The sequence below is a fragment of the Cricetulus griseus genome, chromosome 3, assembly GCF_003668045.3.
Source record: "Cricetulus griseus strain 17A/GY chromosome 3, alternate assembly CriGri-PICRH-1.0, whole genome shotgun sequence".
In the NCBI taxonomy this organism is placed as follows: domain Eukaryota; kingdom Metazoa; phylum Chordata; class Mammalia; order Rodentia; family Cricetidae; genus Cricetulus; species Cricetulus griseus.
Window position 1 is genome coordinate 270382376 of NC_048596.1, and position 21158 is coordinate 270403533.

The 21158-nt window shown below is 44.6% G+C and overlaps 1 protein-coding gene across 1 annotated transcript in view; it reads right to left on the reverse strand.

Annotated features, from left to right (window-relative positions):
- Window positions 1–1166: 1166 nt before the first annotated feature.
- Window positions 1167–21158, reverse strand: part of Shc3 (SHC adaptor protein 3) — a 135115-nt gene continuing 115123 nt past the window's right edge. The window contains exons 11-12 of the mRNA XM_027409914.2: window positions 17946–18241; window positions 1167–1295 (exon numbers count right to left, since the gene is read on the reverse strand). Of these exons, the coding sequence (XP_027265715.1) occupies window positions 1167–1295; window positions 17946–18241 (425 nt within the window). The remainder of the gene's footprint in view (window positions 1296–17945; window positions 18242–21158) is intronic.

Here is a 21158-nt window from a genome sequence, read left to right on the forward strand (position 1 = left end):
GACACGGGAAGAGCAGCCAGTGGGTGTGTCTCCAAGGCTCAGTTCTGGGCAGAAGCTGGTGGTACCTGTCTTGCAAGGCTCTTACACATGCTTTCTGTTCTACTGGATACAAGAGGTAGGTGGGAGGCCACATCACCAGCACCTTCTACACACAGCCTGTGATGAACAGCCGGTGTGCTCTGTATGTCTGAAGCCATCCAGGCAGGCATGTCAATGTGTCTATATGCAGGAAGGACACATAGGCCAGGAACACGTTCCATATCCTGCTTTCACAGACATCCATTCCATCACTATACTGATGGAAACAAAAGAAGTATTTGTCAACCAGAGACCTTAAGTCTTATTTTGTACCATATTTTTCCTCAAATGAATGCCCCAACCTCCCCCCCCACACACACACAACTGGGAGTCAAAGGTAATAGGTCCCCATGACCCAAACAACATAGGTCCTGACACATGACCCCCAGAAAGAGGCAGAGTACCACCTGCTTTGGAGTGGGGCTTTTGTGGGTCATCACGTGACAGGAAGCCCACTAACATGGCACATATCCAGGGGCACAGAAGGCAGCACGCCACACCCAGAGGAGGCACCTCCGTCTGGGAGTAGAACTACAGCCCAGAACCAGCACTCACATGGAGTTCCAGGGGCAGGGGCAGGGGCAGGGGCAGGGGCAGGGGCAGAGGCAGGGGCAGATGTTTGGGCAGCATACTGCCATAGTCTGTCATGAGTCTGTTTGTCCTGGAGCTGCCAGCTCACCTGTGTTCACCCCATATTGTGCTTATTATATAGAACTACAGGTTACAGCTTCCTAGCAAAATTTCCCAGTAGGTCAGCTGAATTAAAATTTTTGCCTGAACAGCTACAGTCAAATTTGCCAATCACTAGAAACACACAGCATAGAGCATTAGTCTCCCATCTTTCTTAGTCTTAAAAAATATAAATATAGGGGCCATTTATACAGGATGTGTGGGTATATACACCTGTAATATGCATCTGAGATGTGTAGAATGTGTTTATAAATTTGAACTTGAAGGAAACCTTGGGGGGGCACTTTTGAGGAAGGTGATGAGCCCACAGACAGCTGCCCCAGGTCCCATAGGCTGAGAGCAGTGGAGCCCAGGTCCTCCTGACCTGGCACAAGGCATGGGGAGGGTGCTGGACCAGCTCAGTGTTTCCTCTCCACTGGTTGCTGGAGGCAAAGCTCACTACCAGCAGAGACGATGGGCAGGCTGCTCTCAAGATGGTAGTTGATGAGGTGACTGATGCTGTCGAAGACCCGGTCCTTGGTCCGGATCTGTGAGGAGGATGAAATAAGGTGAGGTTGAGCAGGTGTCACATGAAGAAAAGAAAGAACACATTGTGGTAGAGCTATCTGAACCATCCATCTCTGCCCAGAGAAGGCAAGGGGAAGAGCAGGCTTCCTGGACCCAAGGGCTTGCCATGCGTGAGAGATGATTTCTGCATAGACCTTGGCCACCGACAGCAGCTAGTCAGTTTAGTGTGCTTCACCAATCCACTGCCCTGTGGACACTGCCTACCTCATTCCTTCTCTCCTTCGCTTCACTGGGACAACAGAAGTCCCAGCTAATGAAAACAAGAAAACACAATAAAATACAGTCTAGGAAGGAAAACAAAACCTTACCTTTGTTTACAGACTCCTGCATGACTGTGATAATGTAGATACCAAAATGAAAACTATTCTTGATCTAATACACAATTAAAATAAATTTCCAAGATCCAAAGTTAATATGCAAAAGCCAATCACAGGCCAGGGAGATGGCTCAGTGGGTAAAGGCAACCCGAGTTCAAACCCTAGAACCCTTGTGAAAGCGGAAAAAGAGAACTAACTCCACAGAGCTGGCCTCTGACTTCCGCATGGGGAACCATAGTATGTATTACACACACACCACACCTAATAACAATAAGTAAATAAAAAATTTAAGTCAATCACTTTCTTATATCCTAGCAATGACTACATAATTTGAAATTTAAAACAAAATGCCAATTACATTGACATTAAAAAGTTGAATACTCAGCCGGGCCTTGGTGGCACACGCCTTTAATCCCAGCACTCAGGAGGCAGAGGCAGGTGGATCTCTGTGAGATCAAGTTCGAGACCAGCCTGGTCTACAAGAGCTAGTTCCAGGACAGCATCCAAAGCCACAGAGAAAACCTGTCTCAAAAAAACAAAACAAAACAAAAAAGTTGAATACTCATGTATTCAATGAAATATTTAGGTATAAAAGTATTGAAGTATATGCAACTTATATCAAAGAAAGCTACAAAAGCCTGATGGAAAAAGAAAAGTAAACAAAGAATTCAATGAAAAGAGAAGATAGTCTATGTTCATGGATAGCCAAACCATAGGTCACAATCTCAGTTATTTCCAACCTGGTCTCGAGATTCCATATAATTTCAATCAAAGTCTTTGCAAAGTAATTTGTTGCTATCAATATTTTTTCCTAAAGTTTATGTGGAGAAGAGAAAGATCCAGGGTAGTCAGCAAAATACTGAAAGAAAAGAATGGGGTTGGTTCCATGGTCTAACATTTGGCACTCTGGACTCTGAAAGAAAAAAAAAAAACAAATATGGAAAATTGTCACTGCTTCAGGACTTAGTATAGAGCTGCAGGAATCAAGACAATGAGGGACAGACAAATACCTTCATAGAACAGAATAGGAAGTTCCCACCAGATAATGACAACTAAATATTAATGACAGATAAAGTCATGCATTGAAAAAATACAGTGTTTCTTTCTAACAGATGGTCCTAGAACAATTGGACATCCATGTGAAAAAAAAACAAAGACCTTATATCCATTCAAACATTAATTCAAATGTATTGAAATAGAAAATCATGAAACTCTTAGAAGATGATACAGGAAAAAAATGTAGACAACTACAGGGTAGGATAAAAGAAAATAATGTCAAGTTCACAGAGGAAGCCTACAGGAGATGACCCTTCAGAAGGGGTTATTAGGAGAATGGCTCAAGGCCAGGGGCAGCAATGATGAAACCTTAGAGAGGCAAAGCATTAGGAGAAAGAAGATACTCTACTACCTTCAATTCTCTATGACAAAAGGAGTTTCAGATTCATAGGTCTTCCCTTCCCAAGGAGTGGAAGGAAGGTTCGGTGCGACCAAATGTGCCAGAAGTCAAGAAGGAACTGGTAAAGGTCATCTATTTCAAGTTGTTAAGAGATAGATAGATAGACAGATAGATAGATAGATAGATAGATAGATAGATAGATAGATAGATGATTGATAGATAAGTAGATTGATAGGTAGGTAGATAGATGGATGATTTGATAGATAGTAGATAATAGGTAGATAGAGAGAAAGATGATGGATAGATAGATAGATAGATAGATAGATAGATAGATAGATAGATAGATAGAGGAAATACAGTGGTCTCTTGGTGTCCAAAGAAAATTGGTTCCAAGATCCACTACTGTGCTTTCTTGTCTTCTCATGCCTGGCATGTAGACCAGGCCAAACTAGGCCTTGGTATAGAGCTTACCTCTGTACCCCACACTGAAATCCTATGAGACTCAGAAACCCCCATTGTCCTTGGGAATCGAAGGGTCCTTTCTTCATGATTCCTTCATGCTGCTGTATGTGGTAGCTTGTCTTCTGATGCAGCTCCCTTAGAGGTTTTGGAGGTTCTCTCTCCCTTCGGGACCTCATTCCACTGCCTCTGGACCAATGGTCTCTCTCCTAACAAAGGGGAATCCTACCTCAGTTTCCCTTTTCTACAAAACCTGCTGTTCTCCCTGGCATTTATAACACCATGGTCACAGTTGCTCTCCTGCTATCTGGAGACAATGGCAAGAAGATTCTAGGATGATGGGGGAAATACTTCTGTGTATGTTTATAAATAAAGTACTTGCTTGGCCAATGTGACAGCAGGTTAGGCTGGACTAGGAGTCAAAGAGGATTCTGGGAAATGTAGTAGAGAAATGGTGTTCCAGACAGGAAGTGACATAGCAAGGAGACTCATATTTAAGAAGAGGAAAAAGGAGAGCTCTTTCCCCTCGGCTCCTGCTCCAGCGGCACGATGTGATCCACCAGCTAGGAGGGACGCCAATAAGGCGTCTGATAAGGGGCTAATGAGGGGCTAATGATAAGGTAAGTCTTATAAAATATATAGATGTATGATAATTGATACTGAGCTAACAGATGAGAATCCTAGTCATTGGCCAAGCAGCATTGTAACTAATACAAGTCTCTCTGTGTATTCATTTGGGCCTAACTTGGGCAGGTGGCTGGCGTAAAGCTTACACGTGGCAGTGGGGCTCAGCTGCTTTTGGCAGAAAGATTTATTGTAACATTTATCATAACACTAAGCACTCAGTACAGTTTTCTCTAAAGTCACAGCTAGCCGTAGAAGATCCTGTCACAGGCAGTTCCACCTTGAAATGGTGTCTCAGGGGTTCTGTGGCTGGAGACAACACCAATCTCTCATCCCAAGAAGATAACTGTCTTCACTCTCTGTTCCCCACAAAACCCTACTGCAGGCCTTACCCCATCTGTGGGAGTCCAGAAGACCTTAGAAGGTGTCCTGTCTCTGTGAGGCCTCTGAGATTGGAGTGCCATCTGGCCAGTGGCAGAAGAAACCACAGAGAAACCTTCAGTTTTCTGTGAACAGTGGGGAAGCCAAGACCACTGCCCACAGTGTCTCCCGAGCTGTCTCCCACCACACTTTCTGTCATCAAAGAGTATCAGATCCACACACAGGGAAGCCCACAGGGAACACAACTGACCTCTACCTTTGTGAAACTCCACAAGCTCAGAATCCAACTGGAGAAAAGGAAGTGGCCTCTCCCTGTAGCCAGGCTCTCCTAGGGAAGAGTTAAGGCAGGATGCCAGCCTGTCTAAAAATGCTCCCAGGTGAGGCACCTCCAGAATCCATGAGGTAGAACCTGTGCCTTTATCGCCCCCTTGTGTCCATAAATACACAATGATAGGGAACTTGAAATTTTCCTTCAACATGATGTGGTGTCTGGAAAGACTTTGTTCCTGGACAGCAGCTCTATCACTCAGAACTCTACATGGATGCCACAATGTGCAGCCCAGGAAGAGGCAGAGACAGGCAGGCCCATAGCACTCCAAGAGCTCCATGGTTGTACCAAAGAAGGATGGCTAAATGGTCCTTCCCACCCAGGACCTTCATTGACAGGGAAGTCCCACTAGACCAGGGCCAGGGGTGACTTACACACCATGGTGGGTGTCACCTTCATTTCTGTATTTCTTTATAGTGATCTAAGCATAGTCCCAGTGAGAGCCATCACCCAGAAAACTAAGCTAAAGCCTTAGGCCATTGTGTCAAGCAGAAGGACCAGTCCTTGCCACCCTCAGCAAGGATGACATGCAGTCTAGTCAGAACTGGGCCTCCAAAGGCAAGAACTTGCCTAGTGTTGACCTAGCACCTGACAGTGCCTGTGGAGGCCAGAAGCTGGGAAGAAGATGCCCAACACTGTGTTGGCCTGGGACACAAGGTAGGGGCACAGGGTTCTGGGCAACGATGGCCTTCTTACAGCTTTCCTTGTGACTTGGTGGCATATCCCAATGATAGACAGTTGAGGACACAGGCCATTTCTGGCCTGGGCTTCACAGCAGCAGATGTTCACAGACTTTCCCAGTGTGGTGGGAATTGTTGCCCAGAGAACAAACTCAACCCAGAACCTCAGGACCTCCTCTGGTCTGCATGGAGACCTCTACTGACCTTCAGTCCATTCCTTCTGCATCTAGCGCCGCTTTCATTGCCAGTAGCAAGGGCACTAGACATGGAATACACAGCTCCAGTCCCCCAACTGTTCATCTTTGTTTGCTTATGCCTTCAGAGAAGAAGGCAGGAGATAAGTGCCTAGCGAAGTGAAACACACCTGTCTATAGAGAACAACAGTGTCCCCAGATAAGGAGCTTCTGAGAGGCGCTGAAATCCAAATCTCTTCCCCTTCTGTGGGTCAGACACCCTACTCCATGGGCTTCAGTCCTCTCAGGCATCAGATGCTCCCTGCTGCGCCCCAATGTCAGGGACAGATCCAGGGAAAGAGACATGACAAGGACACCAACCAACACAGCATCCTGTTCCTAGACACCACCATGAGCACACCCGAAAAACACCACATCACAAAGAGAACAGACCAATTCCACCTCAGAAGATAAATCAGAAGCCACAAAAAAAAAAATCAACTCACATCCATAACATTAAAAAAACAAAACAATTACTACATCCATTAAAGCAAACTATGAAAAAATAATTCGGGATAACAACTCTTTTAGAAATTAAATCTAGAATTTGTAAAAGTGTATAAACACATGCCTGCATGCCACAGAGAGATGATGTTGATAAGCTTAGGAAATGCTCTGAAGAAGCAGGACCCTGAGGGAAAGGTGAGTTTTCACTCCTGCAGCTTTCCAGAAAATTCCCTTTTAATGTTCTTAATAACAGAGACGCACTCTGGTGGTATTATAAGCAAGGGGTCAAATGGGAATATGCCACAAAATATTTAAAATACTTCTCCCTTTCCGTAATTCCTATTCTTTTCCTTCCTGGAAAATCAATACAAAATAAAGACAAAATTGGTGCCAGGTGAACTGGGGTCTCACAGCCCAGGCTGCAGGGATGAAAGACTACACACACAGGTGATCTAGTACAGGTGTCAGAGAACAAGTAGACACAGAAAGCCCTAGAGACTGTGGAAGTGATGCCACTATAGAGCGATTTGGTAAGTAAACGCCCTAGTGTGTGCTCTGAGACATGCCAGAGGCTCCATTCGTCCAGCCCACAGAGGGCCTGGACACTTAAGCAATAATGGTTTCTCCTAACGCAAGCATGGTGTCCACCCCACCTTGCTGGCTCTGCTTGGCCAAAAGGATGAATCAACCATGAGTGACTCGGGAGATAATTTTAGACACAGGCGGGCTGACAGAATGATTCAGGTGCGGAAAGATCCATCTCTGAGGCCCCGCCCACAGCCTCTGCCAGCCTCTTCCGTGCTATTTTAGAGTTCCTTTCTTCAGCACCCCACCACAGAGGTTCAGCCTGCGTTGGGTGGCTTCCTCTGGTTTCCCAGTGACCTCAGTGCACAGCGAGAGAGCTCAGAGGCTGCTAGACGCCGGAGTAAATTTAGACTCAGACCGGTTTTTTTTTTGCATCCTTCTTTCTCTGAGTAATCTGACTTGCCAAGCTTCCCCCTTTATAGTCAGGGACCAGCCAATTACCATGAAAATCAGATGAATAAATATTGAAGAGAACGTGTTCCTCGTCTGTTTCAGTGTCCTCGCAGCGAGGAGGCAACTTTACATTTTTAATTAAGTCTTTCATTTCCATCTCCTTTTCAACTAACGTTATCCTCTGTAGGATCAATTAAGCCGGATAATCAGATCCAGCTAAAAGCCCCCCAAAAGAATAGTCGGCAGTGGGTATGACTTAACAAGCCTTCCTGATGGTCCTGCAGATTGTGCTCCAGAATTAAAACTATATGACAGCACAACCTTGGGAATCAGCTCCCGATAAAACCTTATCACAATTCCATTTTCTGCACACCTTGATACTGGCTTGTAAAATATAATAAAATATTGTTAGTAGGGTGTAATGATTGGTTTCAGCTGTTCACTTGACACAATCCGAAGTCACCTGGGAAAAGGAGGGATTGTTAGATCAGGTTAGCCTGTGGGCATGTCTTTGGGTGATTATCCTGATTATGATAATTGATGTGGGCGGACCCACCCACTGTGGGCAGCACTGTTCCCTAGGCAGGGAATTCTGGATTGTGTAAGAGTAGAAACAGAGAGCAGAGCACCAGTGTGAGGTCATTAATCCATTACTGCCTGTTCTTGCCTATGGATGTCAACACACAGGACATGCCTTTTAAAATTCTTTGGTATAAAGACTTAGCAAATACATTTTGTCATCTTTGTCCTTTGTGATGACAAACTCAGCTAGACTTTTTTTTTAACGTTTCATGTTTTTAAATACCAGTGTTTCAAGTGAAATATTTATATTCTCAAAGAATTCTTGAAGGTTTTTCTCTATTTTCTTTTTTATAACAACTGGTTTGCTGCAAGTCCTATGAAGGAAGAAAGAACTCTGGGATGCTTCTAATTAGGTAATCTTGCTTGTGGTTCTACACCTGTAAAACTTCACCATAGATATTAGTAGTGTCACATATGCACACTCACACACCTGTAGAGGGCACGAGGTCCTCATGCTGACAGATAAGCACCAGGGAAACCAACTTAACTATATCTGGGATGAACTACAAATCCAGAAATGGAGGGTACACCTATGAAAGATATTCTGCTTGGTTTGAAGAAGGTGAATCCACTTCTAGTCTGGACCTTTGAGGTAGGAAGACTCACCTCTGATCTGGATCTTGAGGTAAGAACATGCACACTTACTTTGGGCCACACCTTCTGTATAAGGACATGAAAGAAGAAAGTTTTTGCTCTTTGCCTGCTTGCCCTTGCCTTGCTAGCATATCCATTCCAGTAGCTTAAAGCCTCCTTCTTTGGGATTCCAGCACATACTGAAGACCAACTGAGTCATTCAGCCTTGTGGGATTAAACAACCACTAGATTCTAGCCATTGTTGTTGGGTCAGTTGGACTGCACCTGCTTCAAATTCCCTATATGATATAAACACACACACACACACACACACACACACACACACACACACACACACACAAGAACTCATTCCATAAGTTCTGTGACTCTAGAGAACCCTGACTAATCTAGAACTCAATCAGAACCTCAGAGGCAGGCCTCACCAACAATACAAGAAATGAAAAAGAAAATCCAGGCATTGGTGATAATAAAAGAAATGGATTCCTCTGCCAAATAAAATGTTAAATCTAAAAACTCCTGGCACAAAGCATTCAGGAAATCTAAAATACTATGAAAAGGACACATCTACAAATGATAGGAATAGAGGAAAGATAAGAAACCCAGGTCAAAGGCGCAGAAAATATTTTCAACAAAAATCATTAAAGAAATTTTCTGTAACCTGATGAGCCTATGAAGGTACAAGAAGAATCCTGAACACCAAACAGACTGGACCAGAAAATAAACTCCCCATAACACACAATAATCAAAACACCAAATGTACAGAACAAAGAAAGAATGTTAAAAGCTGTGGAAGCAAAGGACCAAGTAACATACAAAGGCAGACCTATTAGAATAATATCCAACATTTTAATGGAGATTCTAAAAGTCAGAAGAACCTGGATAGATGTTCTACAGAGAATCAGAGACCACAGATGCCAGCCCAGACTACTATACCCAGCAAAACTTTAACTCACAGTAGATGGAGAAAGACATTCCATGACAAAATCAAATTTAAGTAGTATCTATCCACAAATCCAGCTTTACACATGGCACAAAAAGAAAACTTCAAGCACATTCAAGAAAACAAGGAATAAATAATCTCAGACTAGCAAATCAAAAGAGATTGGAAGCCCACACACCACCAAAATACAATAACAGGAATCAATAAACAGTACTCATTGATAACTCTCAACATCAATGGATTCAATACCCCAATAAAAAGATACAGACTAGCAGATTAGTTACAAAAACAGGGCCCATCCTTCTACTGTATCCAAGAAACATACTGTGGTGGTTTTAAAAAAAAATGGCCCCCATAGGCTCACAGGGAATGGCACTATTAGGAGGTGTGGCCTTGCTGGAGTGGGTGTGACTTTGTTAAAGGATGTGTGTCACCAGGGGCAGACTCAGGGGTCTCAGATGCTCAAGCCAAGCCCAGTGTGGCATATTCTCTTCCTGCTGCCTGCAGATCCATATCTCATCTCTTTCTCCGGTACTATGTCTGTCTGTAAACTGCCATGCTTGCCACCATGATGATAATGGACTAAACCTGTAAAACTGTAAGACAGCCCCAATTAAATGTTCTCCTTTTAAGAGTTTCCATGGTCATGGTGTCTCTTCACAGCAATAGAATACCCTACAATGCATACCTTACCATCAAGGATAAACATCACCTCAGAGTAAAAGGTTAGAAAAAGATATTCTAAGCAAACAGACCAAAGAAACAAGCTGATGTAGCCATTTCAATATTTGACAAAATAGATTTCAAACCAAAACTAGTCTAAAGAGACAGAGAAGAAGTCTTAATACTCATCAAAGGAAAACTCCACCAAAAGGACATTGTAATTCTAGACATTTATGCACCAAATACAAGGTCACCTATATTCTTAAAAGAAATACTACTATAGCTAAAATCACATATTATTGACCCACACATGGTGATAGTGGGTGACTTCAATACCCTACTCTTGCCAATAGACAGGTCATCTAGACAAAAACTAAACAGAGAAATAATGGAGCTAAATGATGTCATAAATCAAATAGACCTAATAGATATTTATAGATAATCTTCTAGAAGAGAAAGTGGGAACAAATTGGTACAGGAGACTGCTTCCTGAACATTACGCCAATAGCACAGACATTGAGGTCTGCAATTAATAAATGGGACCTCCTGAAACTGAGAAGCTTCTGCAAGGCAAAGGAAACAGTCAGTAGGACAAAACGACCACCCACAGAATGGGAAAAGATCTTCACCGATCCCACATCTGACAGAGGACTGATTTCCAAAATATATAAGGAGCTCAAGAAGCTAGCCACCAAAACACCAAACAATGAAATTAAAAAGTGGGATGCAGAACTAAATAGAGAATTCTCAACAGAGGAATCTGAAATGGCTGAAAGACACTTAAGAAAGTGCTCAAAATCATTGGCCATCAGAGAAATGCAACTCAAAACAACCCTGAGATACCACCTCACACCTGTCAGAATGGCTAAAATCAAAAATACCAATAACAATCTATGCTGGAGAGGATGTGGAGAAAAAGGAACACTCCTCCATTGCTGGTGGGAGTGAGAACTTGTAAGACCACTCTGGAAATCAGTATGGTGGTTGCTCAGAAAAATGGGAATCAGTCTACCTCAAGATCCAGCCATTCCTCTCTTGGGTATATATCCAAATAGTGCATGTTCATACAACAAGGACATATGTTCAACCATGTTCATAGCAGCATTGTTTGTAATAGCCAGAACCTGGAAGCAACCTAGATGCCCCTCAACTGAAGAATGGATTGAGAAAATGTAGTACATTTATACAATGGAGTACTACTCAGCAGAAAAAAAACAATGGAATCTTGAAATTCGCAGGCAAATGGATGGAACTAGAAGAAACCATCCTGAGTGAGGTAACCCAGTCACAAAAAGACAAACATGGTATGTACTCACTCATATATGAATTTTAGACATAGAGCAAAGGATTACCAGCCTATAATCCTCTTCACCAAAGAAACTAGGAAACATGAAGAACTCTAAGGGATAAATGGTCCCCAGGAATGGAAGTGGCATGAACTCCTGAACTAATTGGGAGCATGAGGGTAGGGGAGAGGGAGCTGCCACAATAAGAGCAAGAGAAGAGGAGTAGAGGAGAGGAAATGGAGGGGCAGAAATATTGAGTTGGGGGAAGAATAGAGGAAAGAGAGCAGGATGAGAGATACCATATCAGAGGGAGTCACTATAGGTCCGAGAAGAGATCTGGAACTAGGGAGATCTCCAGATACCTACAAGGATGACACGATCTGACAATCCAGGCAATGGTGGAGAGGATAACCTAAAAGCCCTTCCCCTAAAATGAGATTGATGACTTCTCTTTATGCCATCCTAGAGCCCTCATCCAGTGGCTGATGGAAGCAGAGACAGACATCCACAGATATACACTGAGCTGAAATCAGGAATTTAGTTGAAGAGAGGGAGGAATGAAGAGCGAAGGGGTCTGTACCAGGTTGGAGAAACCCACAGGAACAGTTGGCCTGAACAAAGGAGAGCACATCGACCCCAGATGCTGTCAGGGAGGCCAGTACAAGACTGATCCAGACCCCTGAACATGGATGTCAATAAGGAGGCCTCTGCACTCCAGGGAGCCTCTGGTGGTGGATTAGTATTTTTCCCTGGTGCAAGAAGGGACTTTGAGAGCCCATCCCATGTGAAGGGTTACACTCTGGCCCTGGACACATGGGGAAGGGCCCAGGACCAGCACAGGAAGATTTGGTGGACTTTGCAGAGCCCCCGTTGAGGGCCCTACCCTGCCTGGGGAGTGGTGGGTGGATGGGGTGGGGGGTAGGCTGAGGGTGGGGGAGGAGGGATGGGGGTGAGGGGAGGGAGAGGGAGAAGGGACTTACATACGAAACAAGCCTGTTCCCTAACTAGAACTAATAAATAAATTTAAAAAAAGACAACATATACAGACTTTGGACACAATGAAGGTGGTTCTGAGAGGACTAAAGTTCGCAGTACTGAATGCCTCCATTAAAAAAAAAATGGAGAGATCTCATATCAGTAATTTAACAGCACAACTGAAAGGTCTAGAGCATAAAGAAGAAATAGTGTCCAAAAGGAGTCAAAGGCAGCAAATAATCAAACTGAGGGCTGCAATCAATAGAATAAAGACCAGGAGAACAACACAAACCATCAAGGAAACAAAGAGTTGGTTCTTTGAAAAAAAACATAAGATTGGCACACCTTAAGCCAAATTATCTAAAAAGTAGCAGGAGAAGATCAACAAATCAGAGTTCAGGGGAGACACGGCCACAGACCCCCGAGGATCCAGAGCATCATCAGGACACACTTTCAAACCTGCACTCTAACAGATTGGAAAGTCTAAGAGAAATAGATAATCTTCTTGATATACATCACCCACCAAATTAAACCAAGATCAGATGAGCAATTTAACACTCCTGAAATCCACATAGCTCAAGCACACATGATAAGTAAGCATAATAAAAGGACATGTTACTAATAAATTGTTGTATCATTTTTAAAATAAAATACAAATCAAAAAGATAAATGTCTAAGAATGGCAGAGATGGTTTATGTAAATAAAAGAGGAAGAAATCACAGCGTCAGGTCTTATGATTACGGCGTGCGCATAAAGATGAACTATAGTCCGTGATGGTAAGATTTCTTTATTCAAGAAAGCACCAGGGCAAAACGCAGGCCAGAGCAAGGTCACAGGAACCCAGCTAGCGAGGCCAGCGAGAATGGGCTAGGGTCTCCGCGTGCAGCCATTAAGAAGCTCCCCTATGTCACCCCGGCTTTCCTTCACCACGCCCTTATGGGTGAGTCCCGGGTCCACCTGGCACCTGTCCCGGGACTATTGGGCGGGGCTAGGGTGTCTCCCTACAATTCCCCTTTTAGTCTAAAAGAGGATTAAAACTTAATAGTGTAAAATATCCAAAACTAACAATCATAAGGGTGAAATACAAGAAGATACAATAATCTGCTATGGCACATCCTATGTCTATCCCAGCTAAGTCTTAAAGTCATGTGGACAGCTTCACAGTCATCACTATTAAAACACAGGGATCAATGAGCAGTCAGTCTGAACATAACTGAGGTCCAGAAATAGAGCCCAAAACAGAGAGCATGCGTGCTGTAGGAGGAAGCTCAGTGTGGCACAGAAAGCACAAAGCATTTCATAAACAGTTACATGGAAATGAGCTGGCTTGTTTTAGAGACTTAAAGATGCCGGGTGTTGGTGGCGCATGCCTTTAATCCCAGCACTTGGGAGGCAGAGGCAGGTGGATCTCTGTGAGTTCGAGGCCAGCCTGGTCTCCAGAGTGAGTGCCAGGATAGGCTCCAAAGCTACACAGAGAAACCCTGTCTCAAAAAAAAAAAAAAAAAAAGAGAGAGAGAGACTTAAAGATATTAGTCCTCAACTTCTTACTGCATTTTAAAGTCCCTTCAGAGAGATCGTAAATAATTGTGACCTATAAAACTGTGGAGTGAAAAGAAGCAAATATAAAAATATAGTGTTTTGTGATCTGGGAGTAAAGAAAAGTAGAAAACTCAAAACCATGACTCTAAGTGGAGAAACGTGGATCCAGCTTAATCATTCTGAAGAAAGACACTTCTGTTTTTTGAGAAAAAAACACAGACCAAATTGTCAAATAAGAAAAAAATAAGTAAAAAGAATACATTTAAAAATTCCATGGCTGAAAAATGAAACGAAACAAGAAAAAAGCCCAGTAAGAAAGTCATGATCAACCACATGTTAGCAGAGAGCATCAAACTTGTAAGAGATGCCTGGTCACATGCTAGTGGCATGTATCTAAAAAAGTGACAACCAGACGACAAATGTCCCCTTGATGTCACCCCACAGATCATCAGAGGCAGACAGACTCTATAAAGAAAGAGCAGAGAGGAAGGAGTGCCCCTCCAGCTGCTAACTGGGAAGCAATCATAAAGTTTAGTGAACTTCAGATTCCCTCTGACCCCGACTCTCCCATTCCTGCCACCTGTCCTGTAGAAACTGTCCCCGTACAGAGAAAACCATGCATGAGGGTCTGTGACAGCACAGGCACTACCTTCTCCGGGGAGCTTAGTAAGCGGCTCTCAGAGAGTGTGCATGACACACAGACACTGGATAACCAAGCAGGAAACAGTCCCATCTCAAAACCACATCTTTGGAGCTAGAGAGATGGCTCAGGAGGTGCAGTGCAAGCATGAGGACCCGAGTTTGGGTCCCCAGAACCCACTTTAAGCCAGAGATGCTGCATACACCTGGAATCTCACCCAGTTTCCCTGAGGCAAGATGGGATGTGGAGGCAAGGGAACTCCTGAAAGGCCATGGGCCAGCTAGCTTGGTGGTCACAGAGGTAAACAGCCAGTGACCCTTCTCAAGCAATGTGGAAGGCGAGGACTGGCACATGAAGTTGACCTCTGACCTCTATACATACATGCCAAGTATATGCCCACACTCACAGTCGAACATAACCACACTACATAATATACACATTAAGTTTGCAAACTTCTAAAAACCACAAACACATGATAGGTGTTTTCTCAGAGAAGGTGTATGTTTAAAAGAAAAATACCCTTCATGGAAGACGAGCAGAGAAGTCGCTTCATCACTATGCTCCATACTTGGGGGCATGGCTGCCCCTTAGAGACAGATGCTTCAAAAGTGCCAAGGGCTGTGTATGTGGGCATCTCAGTCCAGGCCCCTGAATCACACCAGGTGACCCCTACACTGTCATCTGTCCCCAAACACAGTCTAACCAAACACTCACTCTGGTTCCATTCCCAAACATCACTGATCTAATTCTGTCAAGTAACTCTACCTTACTTTTTGTTTTTACTGGATAAGAGGTTTTAAAATAACAACCCTGGCATTTGCTCAATGGTTAATTTGATTAAATTGCACTTACTGAACTTGGCAATTATTGGACTATGCCCAGGGTAAAGTCAAATACACTTATTGATTGGCAGATGGGCAAGTCAGAGGAACCACAGAATCACTCAGACAGAATTGGACTACCAGCTCAGTGTCAGGAGGCTGTGCCTCTCTGACCAGGAATATATGAAGCTAATTAATGGGGGTTGCCTGCTGCCCAGGACATTTTCTAGCCTATTGGAAAGCTTGGGGGTTCCAGTTTGGGAATTACTTGGATTAAATATTGAAAATCCAGTAAGCTTTAACTTCCATGATCACTATGAATATTTTAGGAAGGAATGATGCTTCCTATATTGCTGTAGTGCGTGCACGCGCATGTGTGTGTGTGTGTGTGTGTGTGTGTGTGTGCCTGTGTCTATATACTTGTGAGTGTGCCTGTGTGTGTGTGTGTGTGCCTGTGTCTATATACTTGTGAGTGTGCCTGTGTGTGTGTGTCTGTGTGTCTGTGTATCTGTGCCTGTGTGTCTCTCTGTGTGTATTTGCACTCATGTGTGCAGAAGAGGGTCTCAGAGCCCCTGAGGCTAGAGTTACAGCAGTTATATGACATCTGATGTGTGTGTGCTGGGAATCGAACTCAGGTCCTCTGTAGGAACAACAAGTACTCTTAACCACTCAGCCATCTCTCCAGTCTCCAAAAGTGTTATTTTTCTAAGTCTTTCCTTCACAGTCATCTTTGTATTTTATATTTTAAGTTTCACTTCCAAATGGAGGTTCTTTTTCTATAGAATATAAAACACAGATAACTTTTTAAAGGTCCACACAGTAAGTCAATGTTTCCCTGTTTCTTCATTGTGTGTGTGTCTGTGTGTGTGTCTGTGTGTGTGTGTGTGTATGTATGTGTGTATATATGTGTGTGTATGTGTGTATGTGTGTGTGTGCCTCTGTGTGCGTGTATATATGTGTGTATATATGTGTGTGTATATGTGTGTATAAGTGTGTGTACGTGTGTGTGTGCCTCTGTGTGTGTGTGTGTATGTGTGTGTGTGTGTGTCTCTGTGTGCGTGTATATATGTGTGTATATGTGTGTGTATGTGTATGTATGTGTGTATATGTGTGTGTATGTGTATGTGCATGTATATGTGTGTGTATATGTGTGTATGTGTGTGTGTCTCTGTGTGCGTGTATATATGTGTGTGTATATGTGTGTGTGTGTGTATGTGTGTATAAGTGTGTGTATGTGTGTGTGTGTATGCCTGCCTGTGGGGGGGGGAGCATGGTATGAACATGGTACCGTGTGCAAGTGCAGTTAGAGGAACCCTCGAGCGTCAGTTCTCATCTTCTGCCTGGTCTGAGACTTGTTGGGATCTCTCATTGTTCACAACTACACACATCTCACCAGCCTCAGGGACGCTTCTGGCCTCTGCCTTTGTGCTGCATTGCTTTCTGTCAACTTGACACAAGCTACAGCTATGGGAAGGAAGGAACTCCAATTGAGAAAGGCCTCCGTAAGATCCGGCTGTAAGTCATTTTCTCAATTGTAATCCATGGGGGAGGGCCCAGCCCATGGTGGGTGGTCAATCCCTGGACAGGTGGTCCTGGGTTCCATAAGAAAGCAGGATGAGCAAGACATGAGGAGCAAGCCAGTAAGCAGCACCCCTCTATGGCCTCTGCATCAGCTCCTGCCTCCAGGTCCCTGCCCTGTGTGAGTTCCTGTCCTGACTTCTTTGATGATGAGCAGTGCTGTGTAAGTGTGAGTTGAATAGACTCCTCCCTCCCTAAGTTTCTTTGGCCATGGTGTTTCATCACAGCAAATGTAGCCATAACTAAGGCAGCCTCCCATCTCACTGTGAGGGCTTTAGGGTTACAGATGCTACCATGTCTGGTGTTTATGTGGATCCTAGAGACTAAGACTCAGGTCTTCAAGCTGGTGTGCTGTAGGCGTCTGAATGAAAAAACGTCCTCCACAGGCCCATGTACTTGAACATCTGCTGATGCTGCTTGGGGAGGTTATGGAACCTTGGGGGGGGGGGTTCAGCCTCACTGAGGAAGTGCGTCACTGGGAGCCTACCCTCAGCCCACTTCCAGTTCACTCCCCCTGTGTCCTGTTGTGTGGACAAAACGTGACCAGCCAGCTTCCCACTGCAGCTGCCATGCCATCTCCGCCATCACGGACTCTCCCTCTAGAACTGTGAGACAAAATAAGCCTCCCTTCAGTTGACTTTGGCCATGGTATTTTATCACAGCAATAGAAAAGTGACGAATACCCACTGAGCCATTATCTTTTAACAGAAGACTTACTTTTAAACTTTTAATTATCAGTGTGTATGTACACACATGAGCATGGGTGCCTGTGGAGGCTGGAAGAGAGCAGAGGATTCCCCAAAGCTGGTGTTAGAGAGGGTTGTGCACCACCAAATGTGGGTGCTGGGAACCAAACACAGGTCCTCTGTAGGAACAGTAGAACTCTAAACCACTGAGCCACCATCCCCGGCCACATTTCTTTATCCTAAAGGGCATGAAGCCCAAAGCTTTTAGCCTGGGCTTTGATAACTTTCCAAGTTTTATAACTTGCACAGATCACTAACACTTGTCACCAAAGTCTCCTGTCACTGAAAGGTACTTGTAGATAGAAGCGGCAGTGTGGATGTGGTCCCATGCAAGCCTAGTAGAAGATAGCCATGGTTTAAGGTAGTCATGAGCCTATTGGAAGGTTCCTGCTTATGCCTCACCGTGCCTTCCGGGTCCACTAGCAGCAGGTGCTTGGCCTGGCCATTGTGCATGCCCGTGAGGACAAAGGAACCAGGGTTGGTAGTACTCTTTCTGACTAGGAAGTCTCCATCTTCCTGCAGCAGTGCCTCTGCCTCCTTCCTGCTCATCTCTCCTTGGTACCAGGGCTCAGCATCCAGCTCCTCCAGCGTCTTGGCATCTGGGGCTCTGGGTGAGACGGGGCTGATGCACTCCACAGATGCTGCTTTGCTCAGCACGGGCCCCAGGGGCTGGTTCTTGAGAGCATCTTCAAAAGGCTCTGTCAACAGCATATGACAGCAACAAATCAATCCCCGGAAGAGTGAGCAATAAAAATAGAGTGAGAGATGAGAATTAAAATGTAACTCTTGACGAAGGCTGGCAACAGAGACGGATAGTCGGAACCATAATTTAAATGCACCGCCCAAATTTTGGCATGACTCTCTGGTGAGTCTACTTCCCAGACAGCTGGGGGTTGTGCCTGGTGCACATGCTTTGTCTAGCTGGAGAGAAGGATTTCAATGTTGCACACTGCAAGGAGGCAGGTACAACTTGTCATTTCACACCACCTACCTTCTCTGAACCGTTATCCAGCCTCCTTAAGAAAGTTGTGCCTTCCTACCTTGCCCCTTGCCACCTGTAATATTCAGGAGAATGAGCCCTGCACCTCATCTGGGCAACGCAGTAGAGCTGATCCTGTTGACAGGGGCGCTGGTGAGTGGCCAAGAATGTGAGCATGGAAGATCTGGTCCTGCCCCTCATCAGCCATAACATGGAGTGGGCAAGGGAGAGATGCCACCCCTGGCCCCTTGCCACCTGTAGCAGGTGGGAGTTCTGGCCCTGATGTCATGAGATCTGGAGAGCTGGCCCTGCCCCCACCAGCTACAGCACTCGGGAGAGTGGACACTGCACCTCACCTGGCCAACATAGTAGAGCTGGCCCTGGTGGTGTAGGTGTGGGTGAGTCGACCCTGAGGGCCTGAAAGCAGGAGAAATGGCCCTGCCCATTGCCCCTTGCTACATAGGGTGAACCAGCTGGAGCAATGCTGGAGAGCTCACCTTGGTGGTGAGGAGGGGGGACATCTGCAACCACCTAGGCCCAGAACTGGGGCTATGAGTTTGCCCACCCCCAAATCCACCCCAGCTATGATCTGCTGGAGCACATGAAGGGGTAGGTCCTACAGACCGGAAGCTGCAACAACAGGGTATCCAGGAGGAGTCCCCGGGAGGGCCCAGCATCAATAGTGTAGCAGAAACCAGAGTCCTCGAACCAGACCAGTGACTTTTTGTAATAAACACTTGAAAGCAAAGATAAATAAACTAAATGGTATACTGTGTGACTCACTGTACCACCCTGCAGCTTCTACAATGAGATTTCCCTTTTTCTCTTTTCTACCTTTTTCTCTTAAATCTTACTTTATTTTAGGGGGAGGTTACAAGGGAGAGGAAGGATATTAAGGGATGGGGAGATGAAGGGTATCAAGATACATGGTGTGTAAGCCACAAAGAATAAAAAGTTAAAAAAGAAGACAAAAACCCTGTATACAAACCTGTCAATACCAAAGGAAAAACATGCCATGAAACTCTGATTCCATGAAAACCCCCAATGCATCACAGATTTCCTTCAAAACCCCCAGCGCCCCTTGTGGACTTGCTCCAGGATAGGAGTTCTACTTTGCCTTGACCTTCACTGGTATCTGAGTCTTGACATCACACTTGGCTTAATCTGCTCTGGAACAGACTTCTTGCTGTATAGCATGCCAGCAAATGCTCAGACCACTGTGAGTACCAGCATATATTGGTGGCAAAAGAATTCACTAAGTACATCTAATCAAATGCCAGTGTGTGATTTTCCAGGCAACAGGGGCATGGTGAAAGCACTGAAAAAAGGTGTGCAGTATTGGGTCAACATTGTGAATTTAGAATCAGTGCAAGCACAACAAGAACTGGAGTGTTCTCTCTTAAACAAAGCTCCATCCCAGAGTCCCATGTTGTTTCTGGGATACCCATCAGAACTCTACAACTACTCAGTGAATAATGTCAAATAAGCCAAATCTGGTAGAAGTTAAGAAAGGATGGGGGAAAAAAAGGAGGGCATATCAAAGTAAAATGAGATCTTTTTTGAGAATCACTAAATCTTTTACAAATGTGGGGAAGAAAAGTGATTTTAAAACCATTGGATAAAAGCTAAAATGATAATTTTTGGTATTCTCTCTCTCTTTGCGTGTGTGTGTGTGTGTGTGTGTGTGTGTGTGTGTGTGTGTGTGTGTGTGCATACATGTGCAGACCAGAGATTGCTTTGGTTCTGGGTGTCTTCTTCAGTTGCTCTCCACCTTATCCTTTGAGCCAGAGTTCCTCACTGAACCTGGAGCTCCATTGGGCTGGCCACCTAGTCCTAGGCATGCTCTTGTCTCTGCCTTCCAGGGCTAAGATTATAGATGTGTGCAGCAGCACTTGGCCTTTTTACATGGGTTCTAGAGTATCGAACTCAGGTCACTGTACTTGTGCAACAAGCACATTACCAACAGAATCACCCCCCACCCCATTCCTGGGTTTTCCTTGTACCCTACTTTTAAAAATCTGGTTCTGTGGAGTACTAAAAATCTGTACTCTGCTCAGTTTCTGTGTCATCACCACCTTGCTATCTCCACCATCAGCCATCATCACTATCATTACCAACACTGGCACACTGCCCATTACCACCACAGACATTAACATCACTAGCAGCATCACCACCGTTATTGACATCACCACCACCCTCATCACTAACATCACCAGCATCAGCACCACCATCATAACTGACATCAGCAGTATCATCACTAGCATCACTAACATCACCAGCATCCAGCACCACCATCATACTAACATCAGCAGTATCATCACTAAGACTACCCTCATCACTAACATCACCAACATCAGCACCACCATCATAACTAACATCAGCAGTATCATCACTAAGACTACCAGCATCACTAACATCACCAGCATCAACACCACCATCATAACTGACATCAGCAGTATCATCACTAAGACTACCAGCATCACTAACATCACCAGCATCAGCACCACCATCATAACTGACATCAGCAGTATCATCACTAAGACTACCAGCATCACTAACATCACCAGCATCAGCACCACCATCATACTAACATCAGCAGTATCATCACTAAGACTACCCTCATCACTAACATCACC